The sequence below is a fragment of the Leptopilina boulardi genome, unplaced genomic scaffold (genome assembly GCF_019393585.1).
Source record: "Leptopilina boulardi isolate dan_hultmark-lab unplaced genomic scaffold, ZJU_Lbou_2.1 LbouV2_213, whole genome shotgun sequence".
NCBI lineage: Eukaryota > Metazoa > Arthropoda > Insecta > Hymenoptera > Figitidae > Leptopilina > Leptopilina boulardi.
The window spans coordinates 4990633-5013091 of record NW_026137767.1 but is presented as its reverse complement, the minus strand read 5'-3'; the positions used below and the strand labels follow the sequence as shown (position 1 = coordinate 5013091).

General features: G+C 23.8%; 3 protein-coding genes across 3 annotated transcripts; 1 reads left to right on the top strand and 2 right to left on the bottom strand.

Moving 5' to 3' along the window:
- Positions 1–338: 338 nt before the first annotated feature.
- Positions 339–1179, bottom strand: LOC127278924 (peptidyl-prolyl cis-trans isomerase H). Its single transcript, XM_051300878.1, has one exon. It carries the CDS (start codon positions 955–957, stop codon positions 403–405), a length of 555 nt encoding a protein of 184 aa, XP_051156835.1. The 5' UTR covers positions 958–1179; the 3' UTR covers positions 339–402.
- Positions 1180–3703: 2524 nt separating this feature from the next.
- On the bottom strand, positions 3704–13117 carry LOC127278910 (zinc finger and SCAN domain-containing protein 2-like). The gene is made up of 4 exons (XM_051300854.1): positions 12984–13117; positions 11649–12909; positions 7596–8086; positions 3704–5873 (listed from the first exon to the last, which is right to left on the bottom strand). The coding sequence occupies exons 2-4, from the start codon at positions 12579–12581 to the stop codon at positions 4568–4570; spliced, it is 2730 nt and encodes a 909-aa protein (XP_051156811.1). The 5' UTR covers positions 12582–12909; positions 12984–13117; the 3' UTR covers positions 3704–4567.
- A 477-nt stretch (positions 13118–13594) lies between these two features.
- Positions 13595–21008, top strand: LOC127278912 (probable cyclin-dependent serine/threonine-protein kinase DDB_G0292550). The gene is made up of 12 exons (XM_051300857.1): positions 13595–13829; positions 13952–14155; positions 14320–14385; positions 16936–17160; positions 17238–17384; positions 17717–17893; positions 18324–18599; positions 19116–19181; positions 19493–19615; positions 19695–20273; positions 20401–20712; positions 20783–21008. Exons 1-12 carry the CDS (start codon positions 13749–13751, stop codon positions 20855–20857), a joined length of 2331 nt encoding a protein of 776 aa, XP_051156814.1. The 5' UTR covers positions 13595–13748; the 3' UTR covers positions 20858–21008.
- The last annotated feature ends 1451 nt before the right edge of the window (positions 21009–22459 follow it).

The following is a 22459-nucleotide window of genomic DNA, read 5'->3' as shown; positions in this document are numbered from 1 at the left end:
TTACATATAAATAAATTAAATCTAATAAATTCACGACATTTGCTCAGTACTTCAATATTAATTCTAGATGAAAATGAGTCCATATAAACCAATTTTAAAAAATTGAAAATCGTCACGAATACAAAGCTTCCTCATAAGGAAGCAAAAATGAATTCAATTTAAATTAAATTTAAGAAAAAAATTTAAATAATGCCAAAAATAATATTTATAACAAAAAAAAATCAAGAAAACTATATATTAAAATAGAAATCTGAAAAAGCAACAAATTATAATATTAAAACGAAACGAATGAAAATTAAGTTTAAAAAAATGATGGTATAAAAAAATAAAGAAAACAGTTTTTTGTTTTTGAATAAAAATAACTTTTTAATACAAATATCGCTAGATTAAAGTTTACAAACATTACATTTGGCCACATTGAGATATTGTCACAGGAATTTTAGGTTTATTATTTGGTCCCGTAGGGACATTTTCAACTTTTCTCATAACAAGAAGACCATCAATTACTCTTCCAAAAACCACATGTTTTCCATCTAAAAAATTACATTTTGCACAAGTTATAAAAAATTGACATCCATTTGTGTCCTTCCCGCTATTTGCCATTGATAATAAACCAGGTGAATCATGCTTCAATGTAAAATTCTCATCAGAAAATGTTCCACCTCCATAAATACTTAATACTCCAGTTCCATCGCCATTGACAAAATCTCCTCCTTGAATCATAAAATCCTTGATAACACGATGAAAAATAGCGCCTTTAAATCCCAATGGTGCACCATCTTTTCTATATTCACCAGTGCAAAATTGACGGAAATTTTCCGATGTTTTAGGACAAACATCATCGAACAATTCAAAAATCATACGTCCAATTTCTGTATTGCCAACAGAAACGTCAAAAAATACAACTGGATTGTTTGGATTTCGAAGTTGTGCTTGTATTTGATTCCATGTAGGCATGTTGTTAAATAAAAATTCGATACACAAATCAAAAAAAAAATTGATAACTCTGATCACAATATCACAATCGATAAAACTGAGTTTATTTATTTGATTTATCAAATCACTGTACTTTTAAAAAACCTTTTATTTTAAATAAATAAAAAATACCAAGACACGCAAACGTTTTTAGAGCGTCATCAAGGATGTTTACATTTTGAGGTTAGATTCCACCGGCCGAAAGACGGAACCACGAGGTTTTCACGATTTTATAAAAATTACTAGTCAAGATTTCAATAATTTAGTATAATTAAAATAAAACAATTTTCTCTAAACAATTCATTGTTAATAATGTTTGTTTGTGAATAAACTAAATTAATAATAAAATAGAAAATAGTCACTCAACAACTAACGTTGTTAAGAGGTTAGAATCATTAATAAAAAAAATTCTCTTACCTTTTTATTAGCGAAATTTTCAGGAGTTCGAACGTTTAACTGATTTTACAAATTTAACACTTTTCACTAATTTTTAAAATTTGAATTTTTTTAACTGGTTTATAGTAAATAATTTACATAAATATTCTCAATTGATATATAGTCAAGCGGATAAAAACATACACCGTTGTACAAATGCGTATAACGTGCATAAACATTTGTCACGTGATCACCACCAATCTCAAAAATTCAACTACAATTGAGCGGGAAATTTTAAATTCACATAGAAAATTGTTATTGTAACATAAAAAAAGTACTAATAATAATAAAATGTAAATTGATAAAAATTAATATTTACAAATTAAACAAAGTTTAACAGAATATCAAACTATTGATTAAAATTAACGTTAATTCATTTTAAAATTAAAATTTATAAAAAATTAAATAAGAAAACAATTTAAATAGACATTAAAGTCGAAAAAGTTGATTTTTTATTTTTAATAAATTTAATTAGTTAATAAATATTTTATTTTCAAATAACTATTGTTATTAGACATTAAATTAATTTTATTAATTCCTTAATAAGAATAATTCTATTGAAATATTATCAAAAAAATTTATTCGGAATATTTCAGAAACAAGACAAATTTTTAAGATTGTAACGGATTTCTAAAAAAATTCTTAATGTTCCATTTTTAAATATTTTTCAAATATGATTAAAGCAAATTATTCGAACTCAAAATTTCGGAATAGTTTTTAGATTTAATGGACAAAAAAAATTTTCAAAGCATAATTAAGTTTCAAACAGTTTTTTTAATTGATTTTTTTTTAATAATTGAATTTCAAATTCAAAACAAACAAATTGTCCGGCGATACTGTCAATGATAAATTTCTGTTCGCCAACTAGACAATTAAGAAATTCCTCTTTATTTTATATTCAACATCATAGAACTAATTATGGTAAAAACTCTGTCATTAATCGACTATGTCGCGAAGCCAATCTGTATAGCGAGAATCTTGATCTCTTTGGCGTTAGTTTGAGAGGATTTATTACATCCTTGCGCACAACTCTTTTTAAAAATCGTTCTAATAATACCAGGCCGTTCATTGCTTAAAAGTTTTTCTTTTGTTTTTGATTTTGGACGCCTTTGGTCCAATTATGTATATACTATATTATGTATATATTTTTGCATTTTCATGTATAGGGCTTCTCATGCCCGTGTATAACTTTAAATAAATAAATAAATAAATAAATTTCAGATTTTAAATTGAAATAAATTTTTGTGAATTTGAATTTCTAACAATAATTGAAATTCTTCAAGTCTATTTGAAACTTTTTTAAATAGGTACTTAATTGAATTTAAAAAAAATAATAATAATTAAAAATAATTGAATTTTTTTAAAGATACAGTTGAAATTTTTAGAAATAATTGAATTTCAAAAGATTATAAGTTTTCGAAAATTTTAATTTTTCAAAATGTTTTTAAATTTCAGACAATAATTAAATTTTTGCAAAATTTTCAATTAAAATTGTTTTCAATTATTCAATTTTCGAAGAATTTGACAAAAATTATTGATTGGCAATAATTTTACAATTGATTTACGATAACATTTTTTTCTAAGCAATTGAATTTTGGAAGAGTTATTATATTGAAAAGCTTTATTAAATTTTATAAATTTTCGATAAATTTGTATATTGAAAATTTTAGAATTAAATTTAGAAGGTTGAAAATTGAAATTTTTAGAAGTATATGTAATTGAATTTCAAGAGGTTTCAAATTGAAATTTTTGAAAATTCTTACATTTAATTTCTATGAGTAATTAAATTTTACAGAATTTTTAATTAAAAAATATTTTATACAGTTGATTTTTTGAAGAAATTGATGATAATTACTGGTTGAAATTATTATTTTTTTAAATTATTAAGTTTAGATTTTTGGAAATAATTGAATTTCATGTAATTTTCAATTAAATTTTTTAGTAATTTTATTTACTGAAATTATTTTTTTTAGAAATTTAAAAAAATTATTGAATTGTTTAAAATATTTAATTGAAAAATAATTTCAGATAATTGAATTATTGAAGAATTTTATTTAAAAATTTAAGTAATTAAATTTTAAAAGAGCTGCATTGAATACTAAAAGAAAGTCGTATTTTATTTAAGAATGTTGTAAAAAATGTAAAAAAAAAGTTCAAAAAGTCGCTTCTTATTAAAATAAGTCGAAAAAAATTGGAAAAATTCGAAAAAAAATCTTACAATCCAAGGCCTGAAATTAATTTTAAGGATTTAAATTTGGAAAATTTTAAGGATTAATCATTTTCATTTATGATATTTCTTTGAATACATTTATATTCTACATTCATACAATATACAAATTTTTTTGTTTATTTTTTTGTTTTTGTTTACTTTTACAAGAATGTAAGTAATAATCAGAAAAACTGATTTACATGATTTCACGTAATTTTCCACAATAATTTTTTTTTTGTTTTAGAAGAAAATACACATCGAGACAAGAGCACCGATTAATATTTCAAAAATATAATGAAATATTTTCGTGACTTTTGTGACACAACATAACCGTATGAGAAGCAAATTCTATACCAATATTTTACTCAACATTTTACTTACTTTTTAAAGAGAATAAAAACAAATATTTAATCTATAGTTATTGGTATCACACTTAAAAATAAAAAATATTAATTCTAAAGTCTCCAGTGCAATAATAGTTTTGTCCATCGTCAAGATGTTAAAAAAACAAAAGATTATATTTTCATAAAATTTATTCCCCGGAGATGTGCAAATTTACAATATTTTTTTTTTCAATTTAGAACATTAATTTTTCTATAAAATAAATGTCTTTTATTCGCCTTATTAAAAAGAGAGAATCTAACACAAATTTTTTTTTAAGTATTTACTTTAAACCACTAGGCACAATTGAGAGTTTGAAAAAAAATGATTTTAAGCTCAAATTTCGCTAAATAACTTGTGCAATTAAATTTTAACCGTTTGGATTATATTTTTATTTAAATTCAAAACTAAATTTTCCGAATTAAAAAAAAATTGTCCTGAAAATAAATTGTAATTCAAAACATATAAAAATTCTCAAAAAAAAATCAAAGACCATTTTCGTTACAAAATCCTCAAAAAAAAAAAAAAAAATATCACATATTTGAAGCGTGATTAAAAATAAAGAAATTAAATATGAATTTTTACGTGTTCCATGAGTACATTTTTATCATGAAAATCTTCGCCACAAATACCACAAACCATTTCGTCACCATCATCACTATCATCGTACTGCTCTTCATGAATAACAACATTTTTCAAATCCTCATCGTGCATCAAACTTGTCTCATCATTTACATCAGACTTTAAATCACCATCCTTTACACTATGAGTCACAACATTCATTGGCAAATCTGAATTTGTAATGTGTACAATTTGACTTGAAAAATTCTCATTACCCTGAGGATTTGGAATTGTCAATACTGGGGAATTTTCATTTTGTTTCGATATCAAATGCAATGTATTACTTTGTTTATCAGGCAAAATTGTCATTGAATCATTTAATTTTTCAAATGGAATGAAATGAGCACTAGTGGCACTTGTTGTTATCACTTCAACATGACTTGTTGAATTAATCAAATCATTATCTATCGTCAAACTATGATTACCATGATCAGAGCGCACATCATCTTCATCAACATCAACATCAACAATTTCCCTATATGGTATCTCAATTTGTCCATCGACAATTTGTGAATCATCCGATTTCATTGATGAATCAGTTATTGACAATAGTGCCTCATTTTGTTCAGTATTACTAATCATATGTATCTCTTGTATTTTCGATGTTGAGCCTGATTTTTTCTTCTTTGACGATTTTGCTGTTGATGATGTTGTTGATGATTTTGGAGCATTATTATTGGCGAGTGTTTTTGCCTTGGCCTCGGCAATCATTTGATCCGAATGTTTAACAATGTGCGCACAAAGTTCATCGCGATCTTGATTCAATGAACCACAAAGTGGACATGGAAATGGCGGTCCACTGATTCCAGTTTCATTTTTACCGGCCGCATGAACCCAACGTACGTGTTCGCGTAATACAACTTTTTGATTAAAAGCACGCGTACAAAGTGGACAAACGTGGGGTCTCTCACCTGTATGAATACGCTCGTGTTTACGTAGAGTGCCACCGTCGCGAAATGCTTTCCAACAAAATTTACAACCATAAGGTCGTTCACCTGTATGTGTACGATGATGAATTAAGTAACCTTGACGTGATGAGAATGTTTTTGAGCATGCATCACATTGAAAATGAGCAGGACTACCGGCGTGCATACGTCCATGCTCCCAAAGACCTTGTCGTGAGACAAAACTTTTGCCACATTCGTTGCATGTAAAAGGCGAATCACCTGGATGAGCGGCAAGTCTGTGTTCATCTAATTGATTTTGTTTCTCGAATTGTGTTCCACAAACTTCACAACAATGTGTCTTCTTTCTGTTATAATGAGAATTTACTGTTTAATATCATATTTCTTATCAAGTTTTTTTTTTTAAATTCTATTTTCATACGATTCTGAAGTACGCAACGTTTATGGTCAACGATTAGAAATTAATTTTTATTTAACACGAAAAATTATAAAATTGATTACCTAAAAATAAATATTTTTTAGGCAAAAAATTATAGAATTATTTGTTTAAAAAAATTATTATTTAATTAAAATTTTTTGTTTTTAATTTTGTCGAACTATCCATTTTTCTAATTTAATTTTTTAATTTTCTAACAATTTTATTAATTATAACTATTTAACTATAATTAAATATGAATGATTCTTCACTGAGTGATCACTTTTATTTCCTCCAATTTATAACTTTAAAAATTATTTTCAAGTATATTTACTATTTAGTGATGCTTGAATGTTCAGTCATTTTTGAAAAAAAAATTCAAGGATTTTTCAAGGCTTTTCAAGTTTCGGCGTAGAAATTAAAGAACGTTTAAGAAAAACTTTCAAAGAAAAATCGAGAATTTTAGAAATTCACAAAATTGAATAATATAAATTTTATGAATTATCGCAAAAAAAAAAAATTAAAATTAGAGAAAAATCGCTTTAAAACGAAAATTTTAAATAAAAATAAAATTTATGAAGATAAAAAGTATTAGAAAAAAAATAAATTGAAAAAAAAATCGAAATAATTTTCGACTTCTGAATTTCCAAAAAATATAAATATATATTGGGAAAAAATGTTTTAAAAAACGAAAATTTTAGAAAAATGAAGGCAAATTTAAAATTTAAGAAAATAAAAAGTAGAAGAAATTGAAAAAAATATAATTTTTATTTCTTTAGGAATTCCAATTAGAAATTTTATAAATTTTCAGAATAAAAGTAGAAATTGCAGGAAAATGTTAACCGTTACTTTTAATATTTTAAGAAATATCTCTTTAGAAAATTTTAATAATTCAAGGTTTTGCTATAGAATTTAAGAAATTTCAAGATTTTTCCAGGTTGTTGATTTTTTATACAATTTATCGCAAACTTATTGCTTTTCCAGCTTCGCTTTTTCTATATTTTTGTTGGAAAAAAATTCATCTTTCTAATAAAAATACAGAAAAAGAAAAAGGAATTGCCCAAGTGAATTAAAACTAAAAAATAAGGGTTAATTTTGATAAAAATGAAGTTAAAAATTATTTTTTCAAAGAACTTTTTGCTATTAAAAAGAAAAATCCTTTTAAAAAAACACTATTTGAAAATAATTAAAATTCATAAACTTAGAAATAACAAATTTCTAAAATCTGTATAAAATGTATCCAAGAAAAAAAAGTAATTTTTTCAAAATTACTGATGTCAAAAAGTTACCATTTTATGAAGAATCATCCATATAAAGAAGTTTCATTTTATTACATTAAGTGATTTAAACGACTAAATTTTTTTTAAATTACCAAAGAATTCCACAATTTTCACATGGGAACAATTTTACTCCTTGTAACTGTAATACTTGAAGTAAAAACATTTCTTCTCATCATTTAAAATCACATCATGATTAATTGAAATTTTGTAACTCTTGAATTATAAATTTTCCCAATTTCGGATTTTCAATAGGAAGCCTTATAATTTTTTTTTTAGAATTGACTTTAGAATAAAGAAAGAAAGAAAATCGTTTTTTTTATAATTTCAAATAAAAACCATTATCAATTTTTTTTCAAAATAAATAAAAATTTTACCTATGAATCCATTGATGCCTAAACATTTTCTGTTTAGTGGTGAATTTTTTGCCACACTCGGAGCAAGCGTGTTTACCCCATCTACTATTTGGCAAACCTTGTTCATTGCAATTTTGCATTATTCTCTTTGCACATGTTTGTTGATGTGTGGCTAAATGATTTTCATCTTGAAATTGTTTGTCACAATATTTGCATTCAATTGGCGTCGCCCATGTTTTGGCATTATGTGTTTTCTCATGTGATGTCAAGGCATTTGGTCGACTAAAACTCACACCACATTGATTGCATGTGTACGCTTTATTTTCAATTACTTCCACTTCGTTAAAATTTCTTCTATTGTCGTTAAATGATAGACTTTCAACTTTTACCATTGCATCAGATGAGCAAAATGAATTTAACGACAAATTATAATCTCCAATTTGATTAGCAATTTCAGTTTGTGCCGCGTATTCAAATTGTGTGACTTCTCCGTTTGGCATAACTGTGAATTCCTGTAAAAAAAAACACAGTAATGTTTTTTACAAAAAATTTAATTATACCTTAAATATCTCAATTTTAAAATTCAAAGAAATATTTTTAAACCAGAAATATTGAAAAATCAAAATTTGTAAATAAAAACCATTTTTGTGTTGAATAGGCTTTTTTAAAATAACTCAATTTTGAAATCCAAAAATAATTTTTTTAACTCATAAATAGATTCAGAAATTAATTATTTCATTTTAATTAACACAAACTTATGTACAGATTTTATTACTGTTTGCTTCAGTAATAAAAAAAATTTTAATAACAGGATGTCCAGCAATTAAATTACACTATCGGTGAAAATTTTGAGACCAACCCATTTTCTTGATAAATAAAAAAATATCTTAAAACATAGAAAGTATAGAACAAAAATTTGTTTTCCATTTTTTTTTAAAGATGATAAATTTTTCATTTTTCATAGTGAAATATGATTTCAGCTTCTAAAAAAACTTTTGTAAAAAATTGTTACCCTAAAACCAAACCAATTATGTTTGGTTTAAGTTTTATCAATTATTTCTTAAAAATTAAACTTCTACAATTTTTATTATTTTTTATCATGAAGCTGAAGTACGCAACGTTTATATAAACGATTTTTAAAGAAATAATTTTTTAAAATGAAAAATTCTATATATTTTTGCCTAAAAAATATTTCTTGTAGTTTTCATTAATCAACAAATTATAAAAAAATATTTTTTAGGCAAAAAATTATAGAATTTTTTATTTTAAAAAATTATTTCTTTAAAAATCGTTTATATAAACGTTGCGTACTTCAGCTTCGTTTTTTTATCGGTAATTTTTTGTAGGTTTTTTTCATGATTCTGAACAATCAATCGTATGTATTTTTAAAAATTTTAATATTTTCAAAAAATAAAATTGACACTCCTTAACAATATTAATTTCAATGAGTAGAAATTTCACTGGTCTCTCCTCATAAATAAAAATACTAATTTTGCAGCCTTCTCGGTTCCTAATGCATTCCTAAGTTTTGAATGTACCAAATTGAAAGTGGAAAATATACGCTCAATGTCAGCTTGAACTAGCAGAAACTGATAATAATCTATTCAATATATTTAAATGCTTCTTTTCCACGATTCCATAAACCTCATTCGATATAAAAAAAAGTGCGCTTATTTTAAAGGCTTTATTAATAAGAAAAATGATTTTTATTTACAAATAAATATTTTAAAAAAACTTAATTAAAGAATCTTTTTGATTTAAATCATGATTTTAATGTCAACAACCCTTTGATTTAAATCATTACAGCCCTGGAAACATGTATAAAAAATATTAAAAGTATGAAGTTAAAAAATAAAAACCAAAATTTCAGCATAAATTAGCAATTTTTTTAGCATAATTTAACTTGTTAAAAAAGCAGAAAATTTCTATCTCTAATAATATTTATTTAGAATTTTAATTAATTTCTTTTTAATTTTATTGGGGGTGGTAGCGATTCTACGCAATTAAACTCTACATAGAAAAATTCTATACAATACATTTAGGCAAATGGTATTAATTCTACATAAATAAATTCTACACGAAAAATTTTTACACTTTATAATTAAATAAATTCAATTCAATATAATTTATTTAATTCATAGCAGTTAAATCTTACACCGTTAAATAATACTCAAATTAATTACACACATTAGAAACTATTATTATTTCTGCTTTAATTAAATTTTAACTCTACACTGTTAAATTGAACACCAGAAAACTACGCAAATAACTACATTTGGTTTCAATAAATTTTTGATATTTGAATTTATTTTAATATTAATTTTTAGAAGATTAACTTCTACACAAAAAACCCTTTATTTATAATTCTACACGAAAAACAAAATAAAATATTCTTATTTTTTAATTAAATTATTAGTTCTACACCATTAAATTGAACTCTAGATAATTCTATACAAACATATATTAAGATGAATTTAAATTAATTTTTTTTTAATAAAAAAAAATTCTACACGGTAAAAGTCAATGCGATAGTTATTGCGCTGGTCAAAACTTTTGGCGACTAACTGCGTTGAGTTTCACAGTGTAGAATTTATTTTTTTTTATTTAGAAAAATGTATTTAAATATAGGATTTGTGTAGAATTATCTGGTGTTCAATTTAATGGCGTAAAACTAATAATTTAATTAAAAAATAAGAATAATATTTTATTGTGTTTTTCGTGTAGAATTATAAATGAAGGTTTTTTTTGTGTGGAGTTTAATCTTCTAAAAATTAATATTAAAATAAATTCAAATGTAAAAAAATTAATTGGGTCGAATTTAAAAAAATTATTAAAACAAAATGTGGTTATTTGCTTAACGGCGTAGAGTTAAAATTTAATTAAAACAGAAATAATAATAGTTTCTAATGTGTAGAATTAATTTTGTGTAGAATTTAACGGTGTAGGATTTAAGGGGTGGGGGAAGGGTTTATGGTATTTATTTTTTTTTATTTTTTTTAAATGAATGTATAATATTTCAGGAATATTGTGGAAAAATTTCAAGCCGATAGGAGAAAAATTAACGAAGTTATGAGCATTTGAGCATTTAAGTGTCAGTTGCTCCACGGGCTGTGTTTTCGTCTTTTTGAATTTAGTTTGTGTTTAACCTTTTGCGGACATTTCTGAATGTTTTTTGATGTCGTTGATGTGTATGTATAAGTTTTGGGGTCGCTGATTACTAAACTGAAGTCAGATTTTAAAAATGGTCAAAATTTAAAATTGCTTTTTTCTCGAAATGACATTTTTTAAGTCCGTGTTCACGATATCTCAAAATCTACTGAACCAATCGTTGTGAAATTTGGCACAGTTCTTCTTGACTAAATTTCCCAGTTAACTACGATAGCTTTTTTGTTTTTTGTTTTTTTTTTTTTTTAATAATTATTAATTATACAGTAAAAAATAGATCGATTTTTCAGCGAAAGTCGAGTTTTTGGGTTTCAAGTGCTGCGAAAAATAAAAAAAAAAAACCCCTCTCGTAGTTACCTCGAAAAACATCTTCTTGAAAAAATTTTTTTTTTTTATTTAGATGATTCTGTTGCGAATTACGTTGAACACCGCAAATCCATTTTTTTACGAGGCACCTGAAAAGATTTACTGCCACTCGTTTAATTTGCAATATTTTTCAATGAGAATTTAGGAAAATATACTTCAAATATTGTATTAATATTAAGTTAATAAAGTAACACACTTTATATAACCGAAAAAAATTATTAAAAATGTGCCTTTTTTACATCGAATTAACCCCCCCCCCCCACCCACCCCCCTTAACTGTGATGAATTAAATAAATTATATATTGAATTAAATTTATCTAATTATAAAGTGTAGAATTTTTTCGTGTAGAGTTTATTTATGTAGAATTAATACCATTTACCTAAATGTATTGTATAGTTTTTCTGTGTAGAGTTTAATTCCGTAGAATTTTTTCATAATGAGTTTGTGTGAATTTTTTTTTTTAGTATTTAATTAGGTTATGTAAAAATTTGTATTTTAATATGTTTGTGTAGAATTTTTTTTTTTTTTTTACTTCAACTTACTTGTAAAGTATCAAGTTTATCCTGATTTCCAAGAGAACCAACAACTTGCTCATTTGCAAATGTATAACCAGGAACTGACCATTGAACTTGTGAGACATCATAATTTTGAATAATTTGCACCGATGACGATGGTACCGAGACACTTTGTTGTGTTTCATTAACATTATTATCGGACCATTTTCTAAATGATTCAGAACTTTGTGCAACATTATTCTCCTGAGTTTGCATAATTGCACGACCAGCAACGTATGTGTGAATTTTCATATGATTCGATAAACTCGATGGTCTCATAAAATCAGCGCCACAAATTGCACATTTATGTGGTCTTTCAATTTGATGATATTCCGTCATGTGCGCTTGCAATAATGATTTTGATTTAAATAAATTACCACAAGTTCGACATGCATGTGGTCTATCGACCTGATGGCAAACTGTATGATTGACTAAATCAATTTTTCTCTCAAATTTCTCGCCACATGTGCTACATGAAAATTTATCGGGTAAACATGTTTGATGATGTTTTTCAAATTCAGCCTGTGTAAATGTATTTGAACAATTGGAGCAACCAATTTTTTTTTCATCATTAAAATTTGGATACATGCCACCAAGTTGACGAAGTGCCTCAACAGCCATCGATTCATCGTCACCCGATGTATATTGATGTTCCTCCTTGATATAAACTGGATAAATATTACTGCCATCGTCATCCTCATCAGAGCGGCCATCATTTAAAATTGTCACCGCCACGTGTGCCTCGGTGATACTTGATGAATTTGCCTCATTCACTGAAACTTCTGTTAAATCATCATCATCGAGAACACATTCCTCAACGACAGGTTCGCATATTTCCTCATGGGAAATAACATTCTGTTGTAAACCATCGTGTACATTAGAAAGTGGAAATGTAACGTATTCTTCTTCATGGGACTCCATGATTTTTTTCTTTTTCTTTTCAATAGCGGCTTTTATATACAATTATATATATACCGAACGCCCACTATTGTAGAATAATACGCACACCTAGTTTCACCTTACGTCAAGTTAGGTGCTGTCATTTTACAAGAATTCACCGAGGCGGTTTGCCGATTCATTTAAAATACTATTAATGATAAGCCGGTGTTTGACTATTTTTATAAATTTTTTCTTAGACACAAATCATTTATCAGAATAAAACAATGGCTTTATCGTTTCAACTGCCATTGACGATGAATGAGAATTTTTTTTTTGGCAATCTTTTGTCACCATTGCATTAGAATTAGTTCTGTAAAATTGTACATATTAAGAATGGATTGTGGGGAGAAATTCAATTTTTAATAAATTATTTTTATTACTTACGTTGTTTATCGTTTTTTTTTTTTTAACAACTATTTCCATTATTTGTGAGAAGTATAAGAAATTACATACATATAGGCAACAAGGTTATTTAGGGACAAAAATTATCTCTCAACATGAAGTTGGTTTCAATTCAGAGTTGCCAATCTAAACGCAACTGCGCATGCGCCATATGAATTTTTAAGAAAAAGCGCGCTGATATGAAATGTTTTTTAAAAAATGTTAAGAAAGCAAATTTAAAAAATATTTTTTCACTTGATATGCATACTTCTTCCATAATTTAAAAATAATTTAATGTGACCTATTTTACAAACATATAATTTGAAATTGTTTAAATTTGAATTTATACGAAATTGTATATTGGCTGAATAGTCTCGCATTTAAATTTTCAAAGAAATATTCTAATAAATGTGGCATAAATTTGTCATCATAATTTTTATTTATTTGTACAAATTAGTCTTTAATTAATTGGTAATTTATTTTCATTTTCGAAAACTGGAAACTGTTGCGCAACGTCCCGTGTTGAAACACTTCTAAGTGTCACATTTCGGAGGTTCCCTTTATTTTATTCCCTTACGTAGCTTACGTAATTATTATTATGTGTTGGAACGATCCTTCTCAGCTCTGCGAAACAATGACAGCCCAGCTGTTAATTTTGTATTCATTTTGAAAATAATCAAAAATAATATATAATTTACATTTTAAACGTAAATAAAAGAAAAAAAAAAACTTTTTCTCATAAATGTTAATTTCTGTATAAAAAGAGAAATGCCTCGAAGTTGTTGTATAAAAAATTGTACTGCCCAAAAAACGACACATCATAATATATTTAAATTTCCAACTAATGAGGTAATGATATATAAATTTTACAATTATAATTTAAAATTTTCTTTATAATAATTTTCAAATATATGTATATATTATTTTATATGGAAATTTTCGATATATTCTATTTTCTTTTGATATAACAGAATGAAAGAAATTTATGGTTAACTGCTACTAAAGGTTATTTAAAAAAGAAATGTAAATCAAACAATCTGTTTATTTGTAAACACCATTTTTCGGAGGATTGTTTTTATCAAGGTACTTATAAAATCTGGAAAGATGGTTATGAAATTGATTTTCAACGAAAAATTCAAAAATTAAAAAAAAATATCATTCCAACAATTTTTGAGGTTAGTTTTATTTTTAAAAATATTTTACTTAACTTATTAACGTTATTTTCTTTATTTACAACAATTTTTTGAATAAAATTACAATTCGGTTGATATATTTTTAACACAAATTTTTTTTATATTGTAATCAATTGGAAATTTTAATTTAAATCTAATGATTAAAGGGTGATCCAGAGGACAGTGAAACTGACAGTTTAGAGATAGCAGAAAATATCCATTCGGAAACTTCTGTATGTTATTTTATAATTATTTCTCCTTTTTAGATTTAAATAAATATATATATATATTAACAGAGTGTCTAACGATCAGGGAAAAGTAAGGGAATTTCTTTAATTTTCTGGAATTTTTTATGAATAAATTAAAGTAACTATTAGTTTCAAAAATTTTTTACAAAGAAAATGCAAATTAAAAAGTTGGCCTTTACACTCAATTATTAAGCATGTGATATATCTTATATTCATTAAGTAAATAATTATTTACTACTATTTATTGAATCTAATAAATGATTTTTTAAACTTGGATAACAATTAATTAATTTTTTTCAGTGAAATATTTGGTTTTTTAATATAAATAAAAATTATTTGATACAATTATATTTTATCGGTTCAACTTCAAATAAAGTAAATTATTCATTAATACGAATAATTTATTATTTAATGCTAATACCCACATTTAACTTATAAAAATTTTTACGGCGTCGAATATTAAATTATCGAATTTCTATTTAGCAGAACTCTTATAAAGCATTTTTTCTATTACTTTTTTAAGAATTTTAAATTAATACAATTTCAATTTAACGAAATTTATGTCTATAAAAATTGACAAAAAAAGAACTAAGTTAAGTAAATATTTTGATAAATCGAAATTTACTAAAATAACAATTCTGTTAAAAAAATTTGTCTTTATGCAATTTTTCTTGACATAAATTCCGTTAAATTAAAATTGTATTAATTTGAAATTCGATGTACTAGAAAATCTGCTTTATCTAATTTTACTAAATAAAAATTGGATAATTTAAGATTTGACGCCGAAAAAATTCTTTTAAATTAAATGTTGAGAATATTTATACGTCTCCAATTAGTTTATTTGAAGGGTAGAATGACAAAAGGGGTCAAGCGCAATACTTTCATCTTTAAATTCAATTGTTCACTTAGTATAATCATAAAAATATTTAAAAATTAATAACAAAATGATTTTAAAATTGTTTAAAATTGAAAATATATTATTATTATTAATTTTATTAATTAAAATATTATTAAAATAAAATTAAAATAAAATATTAAAATAAAACCTAAAAAAATAATATTTTTGATCAAAATTGAACAGATGGATAAAAATGTGAAGAATGAAATTCATAAAAACATTTCACCTTCATATCGTTTCTTTTTAGCAATATCTTTTTTATTAATAGATTTTTTTCCGCATCTGCGAGGCATTTTCGATTAGTAAAAAACAATGTTTTTAAATTTGTTAAGTTATGCAAAATATTATTGACTCACCACTTTCTTTTGTTTTTCAATCAGGTTACAATAAAGTATATTTGAGGCTATTTTATTAATTTAATTTTTATTAAAAACTGATTTAAATACACAATAAAAAAGGAAATCCTTCTACAGAAATGTGTAAATGAATTTTCTTGATTTTTTTATGCAAAAACCTCATTTTCGATAAATTGGCGCTTGACCCCTTTTGTCATTCTACCCATCATTTATTTCAGTAAAATATTTTATTTTTTACGAAACATTATTTATTTATAAGTAAATGATTTAATTGTATCAAAATAAATTTTATTTTATCAAAATAACATTTTTTTAGTGTAATTTAGGTCAGAAAAAGTCAGGGAATTTTTTTCCTACACTGTAAAAAATTACGTTGTTAACGTTACTGGGAGTTAAAATTTTCGAGTTAAAAATCAACTCAAAAAGAGAATTAATAATTAAATTTACTCCTTACAACTAACTCCCTGGGCATAAAAATTAACTCGTAAAGCATTAACTCCCTTCGCTTCAACTCCAAGAGGGTGGAACTTTTATAGCATCCCCTAGGGAGTTGAAATTCAACTCCTTTTTTTACAGTGTAGCAGTTTTGTTAGACACACTGGAAGTGTAAGAGCAAATTTTTTATTTTATTTCATTCATTTGATAATATATGAAATGAACACGTTATTATGAGTTTATTAAACTATTGAAAAGATTTTTTAAAAACACTAAAATACTCTGAGTTATAAACAATTGAAGTTTTTTTAATGTTTAATTAAAAAATTCTTATCTCGGAATAGGATGAATTCGATTGTACTAGAAAATCTGTTTTATATAATTTTACTAAATAAAAATAATTTGATAATTTGAGATTTGACGCCGTAAAAATTCTTTTAAATTAAATGTTGAAAATATTTATACGTCCCCAATTAGTTTATTTGTTTCACTTAAATATTTTACTTTTACGAAATATAATTTATTTGGTTCAAATACATATGAAATTAGTGGTTAATAGGCAGGTAAATGATTTAATTCTTAATTGTATCAAAATAAATTTTATTTGATCAAAATAAAAAATTTTTAGTGTAATTTAGGTTAGGGAATTTTTTTCCTAGCAGTTGTTAGACACTCTGATTAAAAATACAATACTTAATAATTTAATTATAAAAAAAAGAATATGAAAACTAAAGTAGTGCCTTACGAAGTTATTAATTAGTTGTAGATCAGATCAATTAATTTCTATAAAAATAGTTAAAAAGAAATATTTCTTTTTTTCAATAATTATTTTTTTATCCTTATTAGGAAATTGTTCCTCTGAAATATACTTTTGCAAATAGTTTGGATGTTGATTCTAACAATCATAGTGAAAAAATAATAGAAAATAAAACTGAAACAAATGATAAGAATTCTTTGAATGATGATTGTAAAAAATCAACAACAGAAAAATGGCAACATTCTAAAGAAAGAATATTGGAAAATTCGGAAAAATTAAAACATGATGAAAGTCAGAGTCACTTGGAAATTTCCGTAAGTTATTTTATTTATGTAATAAATACTCATGAAAAGAAAAGATGATTTATTTTTTTCTTTTTAAAATAAAACAGACTTCCGAATTTCCTCAATTTACGTTCGCGGACAGTTTCGAAGACGATTTACAAAATATTCAAATTAAACGACGTAAAATTGTCTCACATTCCTCAACGAGTGATTGTAAGAAATTAAAAGAAACAGAGGCGCAATTGATAATTTCTGTAAGTTATTTTTTTAAAAACCATATTTTATAAATGTTTTTTAAATAATTTTTCATTTACTTCAATTTTTTTATTTATTTTACATATTTTTAATTTTTTAAAAAAATATATTCAAAGTGGAATATCTAAAAAAAAAAAAAAGTTGATTCGAGTTTATAAAAATTACCTTTTTAGTATTTTTAATAAATTTGTTTAAAATTTATAATTTTTGTAATAAATCAAAATGCCATGTTATTTTTGTATTTCTACTTAATTACAAAAAAATTAGATTTACAATTTCTACTGAATTTTGTACATAACAATTTGAATGTATCCTTTAATAATTTTTACAGAATAATTCTCAAAATGATAATGAAGAATGTATAATTATAAAAAATGAAAATTTTGAATTGCAAAATGATAATGAAGAATGTATGATTATAAGAAATGAAAATTCTGAATTCCATTCTCTAACGGACAATAGTGATAATTCAAATCTTATAACAAGTAAATTACAATCGACAACTTCTGTAAGTTATTTTCTACTTCCTTTTTTTTATACAAATTCTTATTCACGTTTGTTTGATTTTATTTTTTTCCAAAATAACATAATTTTTCATTAAAAATTTTTGAAACTTGAATTAAATTTTCACGAAACATAATTTTGTTAATTTCCTTCAGAATAAATATTTAATTTACAATTAAAAAAGCAATTTAATTAATTAAAAATAAATTTTTTAGGTAAATTTATCAATTTATGAATAATAAAGGGAATAATTTTCTAATTTTAGTATGTAATTAAATTAAAAAATTTTCATTTAATTATTAAATAATATTAATTATATTTTCTATAATAATTATTTTTTTTGTAATCGTATATTTTCTAGTAAACAATTTTAATAGATTGAATAGCAACTAGAAATATTTATTCACATTTTTTTTTAAATATTGAATATATAGGTTACTACTTTTCCAAGTTTTACTTTTGCAAATAGTAACACTGGCAATTATAAAAATAATTCTGCACTATTGACACCTGAAGATAATGAAATAACTATTACTAAAACAATAATTAATAATGTCGTGCAAGTAAACTCTGGAATAAATCAATTGCAATCGACAAATAATGCGGGAGCATTGACAATTGGTCAAAATAAAGGTGTTGCCATTACACCAACAATAAAAAATATTTTAAATCTAAACACTGGAATAAATCAACTATCACCGACAATTGCGGTAAGTAATTTGAGTTTTTTTTGTATTGTTTCTTCTTCTTTTTACGCTAAATACAAAAATATATTGTATGTTTTGCAAAAAGACAAAGACCACAATGTTTATATGATCAAGGATTAGAAAAGCAAATTATTTTTTAAGACAAAAATTATAAAAAGTTTTAATTTAAATAATTTTTTTATAATTTTTTGTTTCTTAACGTTTTTCCTAATTGTATATTTCTAATATTTCCTTTTTCCTAAAAAATATTTTCCTGATTACTTTTTCCTATTCGTATAAAAGTAATATAAAAAATTATTTAAAAATGAGGAAAAATTAATTGACTTAGGAATTTATTTTTAGGAAAATTATATTAGGAATGTATATATATTTTCAGAAATATTTATTTAGGAAATATCGAAAATTAGGAAAATCGGTAGGGAACCACAAAAATATCTTTGAGACGAAAATTTATAGAAATTTTCGTACATTATTATTAATACTAATAATTTTATTTTTATTTAAAAATTCACAAATTAGAGTCATAATGGAATGATGTTTGTCGGTCAAAATGGATACTTTCAGCCAACAATTAATAATATTTCAGTAAGTTTTTTTTCCTTAGTTTTAACAATAAATAATAATTATAAATTAGGATGGCCCAACAAAAATAAAATAATTTAATTATTTATTTAAATTTAAATTTTTAACTAATAAATGTTTAATATATTTGGTTATTTAGTGCTTAGTAATTTAAAAAAAAGATTTTATTCATTTTAACTTTCAGAACATTAGGCACATGAATTTTTAATTAAATTTTTTTTTAAATAATTGATTTTTCGAAAAATTTTGTTATATATTTTTGGGCCACCCATGAAATTAAATTTAATATTAATTTTTCACTTCATTAAAAACAGGTTTCTGATTTATCCAATTATACATTTGCAACGAGACCAAAGCCAAGTTCTCCAAATTGTACTGAATTATTGATACTTAAAAAACTTAATCCAGTTCAATATCAAGTGAATAATACAGTTCCGGTAAAAATTATTCAATATATTATTTTAATTGAAAAGTTTTTTGAAAAAAAAATGTAATAATTTTCTAATCTTTTGACAGATTACTAATAATTTGAGCTTGGCAAAGGATGGTACAATTAATGTTAATATTAATAATAAATTGCCTATTAATAATAATATTAATTTAAATAATAAAAATTTACCCGTTAATGGTGTGAATGCAATTAAAATAAGTCGTGTACATTCGGAAGCTTCGAATTCTAAAGTACATTCAACGAATGAATGTACAATTCAAAAGACAAATGAAAAAGAAATTTCTTCAAAAAAATCTTTGAAACGTGTCAAAAAGAAAAATGAAAGAGATTTATCGCCTTCGTCTTTGCGTAGAGTCAATATAGTCAATGATATTTTGACTTTGAATTCATCGATTCCTGTAAATAATACACAAATTTCTCAATGTACTTCTGTTTCCTTACAAAGTGCCTTATCTTCAATTAATGTATGCGCTGAATATTCAAAATCAACATTAATGTGGGATTGGAAACATAGAAATGTTAATGAATTTCCAAAATATTGGGGAATGATTGATAGTCCTGATGGTGTATTTTTTGGATACGTTGGAGATATTCCCAGTTGTACAACACGATCTATTTATGTTAAAGAGGACATGACTGTCGAGGTAAGTTTTTTTTATGATTAACAATCAATTTTGAAAAATTTCAAATATTTCCTAAAAAATTAACAAAAAATGTCAATAAATATAAAATAATCTATACGTTAAAATTTACTTTTCTTTTTTATTCAAGTTACGGGCCAATAATCGCATTGCAAATTGTCCTGTTATTGAGAAAATAGAAAACCTAGAACAATTACGTGTTGCAATGATAAAAATTGTATCTATGAATCTGTGTAATAACACCGAAGAAGGTAAATGTCAGAATGGTTTTTATTTGAGAAAAAATGGAACTTCCAGCAAAATGTGTAAGGATTGTCAAATAAAAAGAAATAAGGAACAAAGTTGTATTCGACTTAAAAGTCGACGTATGAATTTAAAAAAAGAAAGACGTAAAAAAAATTTAAGGAACATTAAACAAAAATTAAGTCGTGCTTTAAAAAAGGTAAAAAAAAATTACTTTTCTTAATTCATATTGTCAAATAATTATAATTATTCTTTTTCTTTTTTTTCAGATTGAAGTTATGCAAAATACACATGATATTCTTACTGGCACATTGTTACAAGAAAATGGAATAATAGAATCATAGTTTATAATATGAAAAAAGAAAAACGTTCTAAACTCTTTTTTGAAAATATAATATGTAATATAGCAGATTGTATAGTGAAAAATTCAATTTTGTTAATTAGATTAAGATAATAATAGTTTGAAATATAAAAATTTATTTTTTTTAACAAAAACTACTTTTTTTTTAAATCTTCTCCATGTTAAAAGGTAGAATACAATTTTTAATATTATTTTTTAATTTGAAATACTCATGTAGGATAAATTTCTTTTTGAGCTTTATTTTCATGGTTTCATTTTATTTAAAAAAAAATTAAATTAAAACGATTTTTTCAATTTTTCGAAATTTTTAAAAATTTACCAAATTTAGAATTGTTTTTATAAATATCTCTGATTTTTCTGCATCAAATTTTCGAAAAGTTCATTTTAAAAACACTCAATTTCAATAAATAACTTTTAAAATTAATACATTTCTTAAGAAATGTATGTGTATTCAAATAAAAAAAAAATATCTTTAAAAATATGAAATTTTGAAAAATTTATATCTCGTAAATATCTTGATAAAAAAAATTTTAAATAATGGAACCCTATTTCGTAGAGTACAAAAAAATAAAAAAAATTTAGCCAAATCAAAAAGTGTCAATGTTGTATCTTGGAATGACGTGAACCCCCCCCCCCCAATATTCAAATTTACTTTATAATTTTTATACGCTTATATAATAATAATAATAATAATAATAATAATAATTTATCCTCTGATCCTCTCTCCCTCATGATGTTTATTTTAAGATTGTAAAAAGTATCATATATTTATTTATGTTATATAATGATACCTATACATATTGTATATATATATATACCTACATGTATGCGAGTAAGAAAAATCCGATTATATTTAAATCCTTTGTAGAAAGTTGAATTTAATTTGTCATTATTTATAGGATTGTAGGTCAACTAACACTATTACTATGTGAAGTTTTTTATTTTTATTTTTTTTTTAATTCTTCAATAGGTCGTAGTTTAAAACGTTAAATATGAATTATGGAGAAAGTTAATTAAAAGTATTTATAATAAAATTTTCATCATAAATATAACAAAGAAAAACTTAATTTTCAATTGAATTTGTTAATTTTACAATAATTTTCATTTCAATAATGTGGAATTTCTTATAATAATAATTTAATATTCTTTTTTTAATTATTAAAAAAATATATATATAATTCAAATAAATTTTCAACCGTTTTTTAAAAATATTAATTAACTTTTAATTAATTTTACTTTTATTAAATTACTATTAATATATTATGTGAATTATTTTATTATTATTATTAAATTTCTTTACTTCAAGTAAACACTTCCAATTTTTTAGTATAAAATTTTGTTTTTTCGCTATCATAAACACTCATCAATCAAATGTATTAGGAAACATTTTTGCATCCTGTAACCTTTAATAACAAAAACATATCTTTTTTTCAAATATATAAATTAAAAAAAAAAAAGTTTAAAAAAAATTAAGTAAAAGTTGAGTCCTTGAATTAATTGTGTCAATAAGTGATCCAGTGTCGAAACATCTTTCGATGAACTCTCAGCAGCATCTCAATTTGTTTTCATAATAGTATAATAAAAA

Coding starts and splice junctions, on each gene's coding strand:
- LOC127278924 (XM_051300878.1), bottom strand. CDS start 957: ATGCCTACATGGAATCAAATACAAGCACAACTTCGAAATCCAAACAAT.
- LOC127278912 (XM_051300857.1), top strand. CDS start 13,749: ATGCCTCGAAGTTGTTGTATAAAAAATTGTACTGCCCAAAAAACGACA. Junction 19,616..19,694: donor AAGTGAATAATACAGTTCCG/GTAAAAATTATT, acceptor ATCTTTTGACAG/ATTACTAATAATTTGAGCTT. Junction 20,274..20,400: donor AAGAGGACATGACTGTCGAG/GTAAGTTTTTTT, acceptor TTTTTATTCAAG/TTACGGGCCAATAATCGCAT.
- LOC127278910 (XM_051300854.1), bottom strand. CDS start 12,581: ATGGAGTCCCATGAAGAAGAATACGTTACATTTCCACTTTCTAATGTA. Junction 8,087..11,648: donor ATAAACTTGATACTTTACAA/GTAAGTTGAAGT, acceptor TTTTTTTTACAG/GAATTCACAGTTATGCCAAA. Junction 5,874..7,595: donor AGGCATCAATGGATTCATAG/GTAAAATTTTTA, acceptor TCATTATAACAG/AAAGAAGACACATTGTTGTG.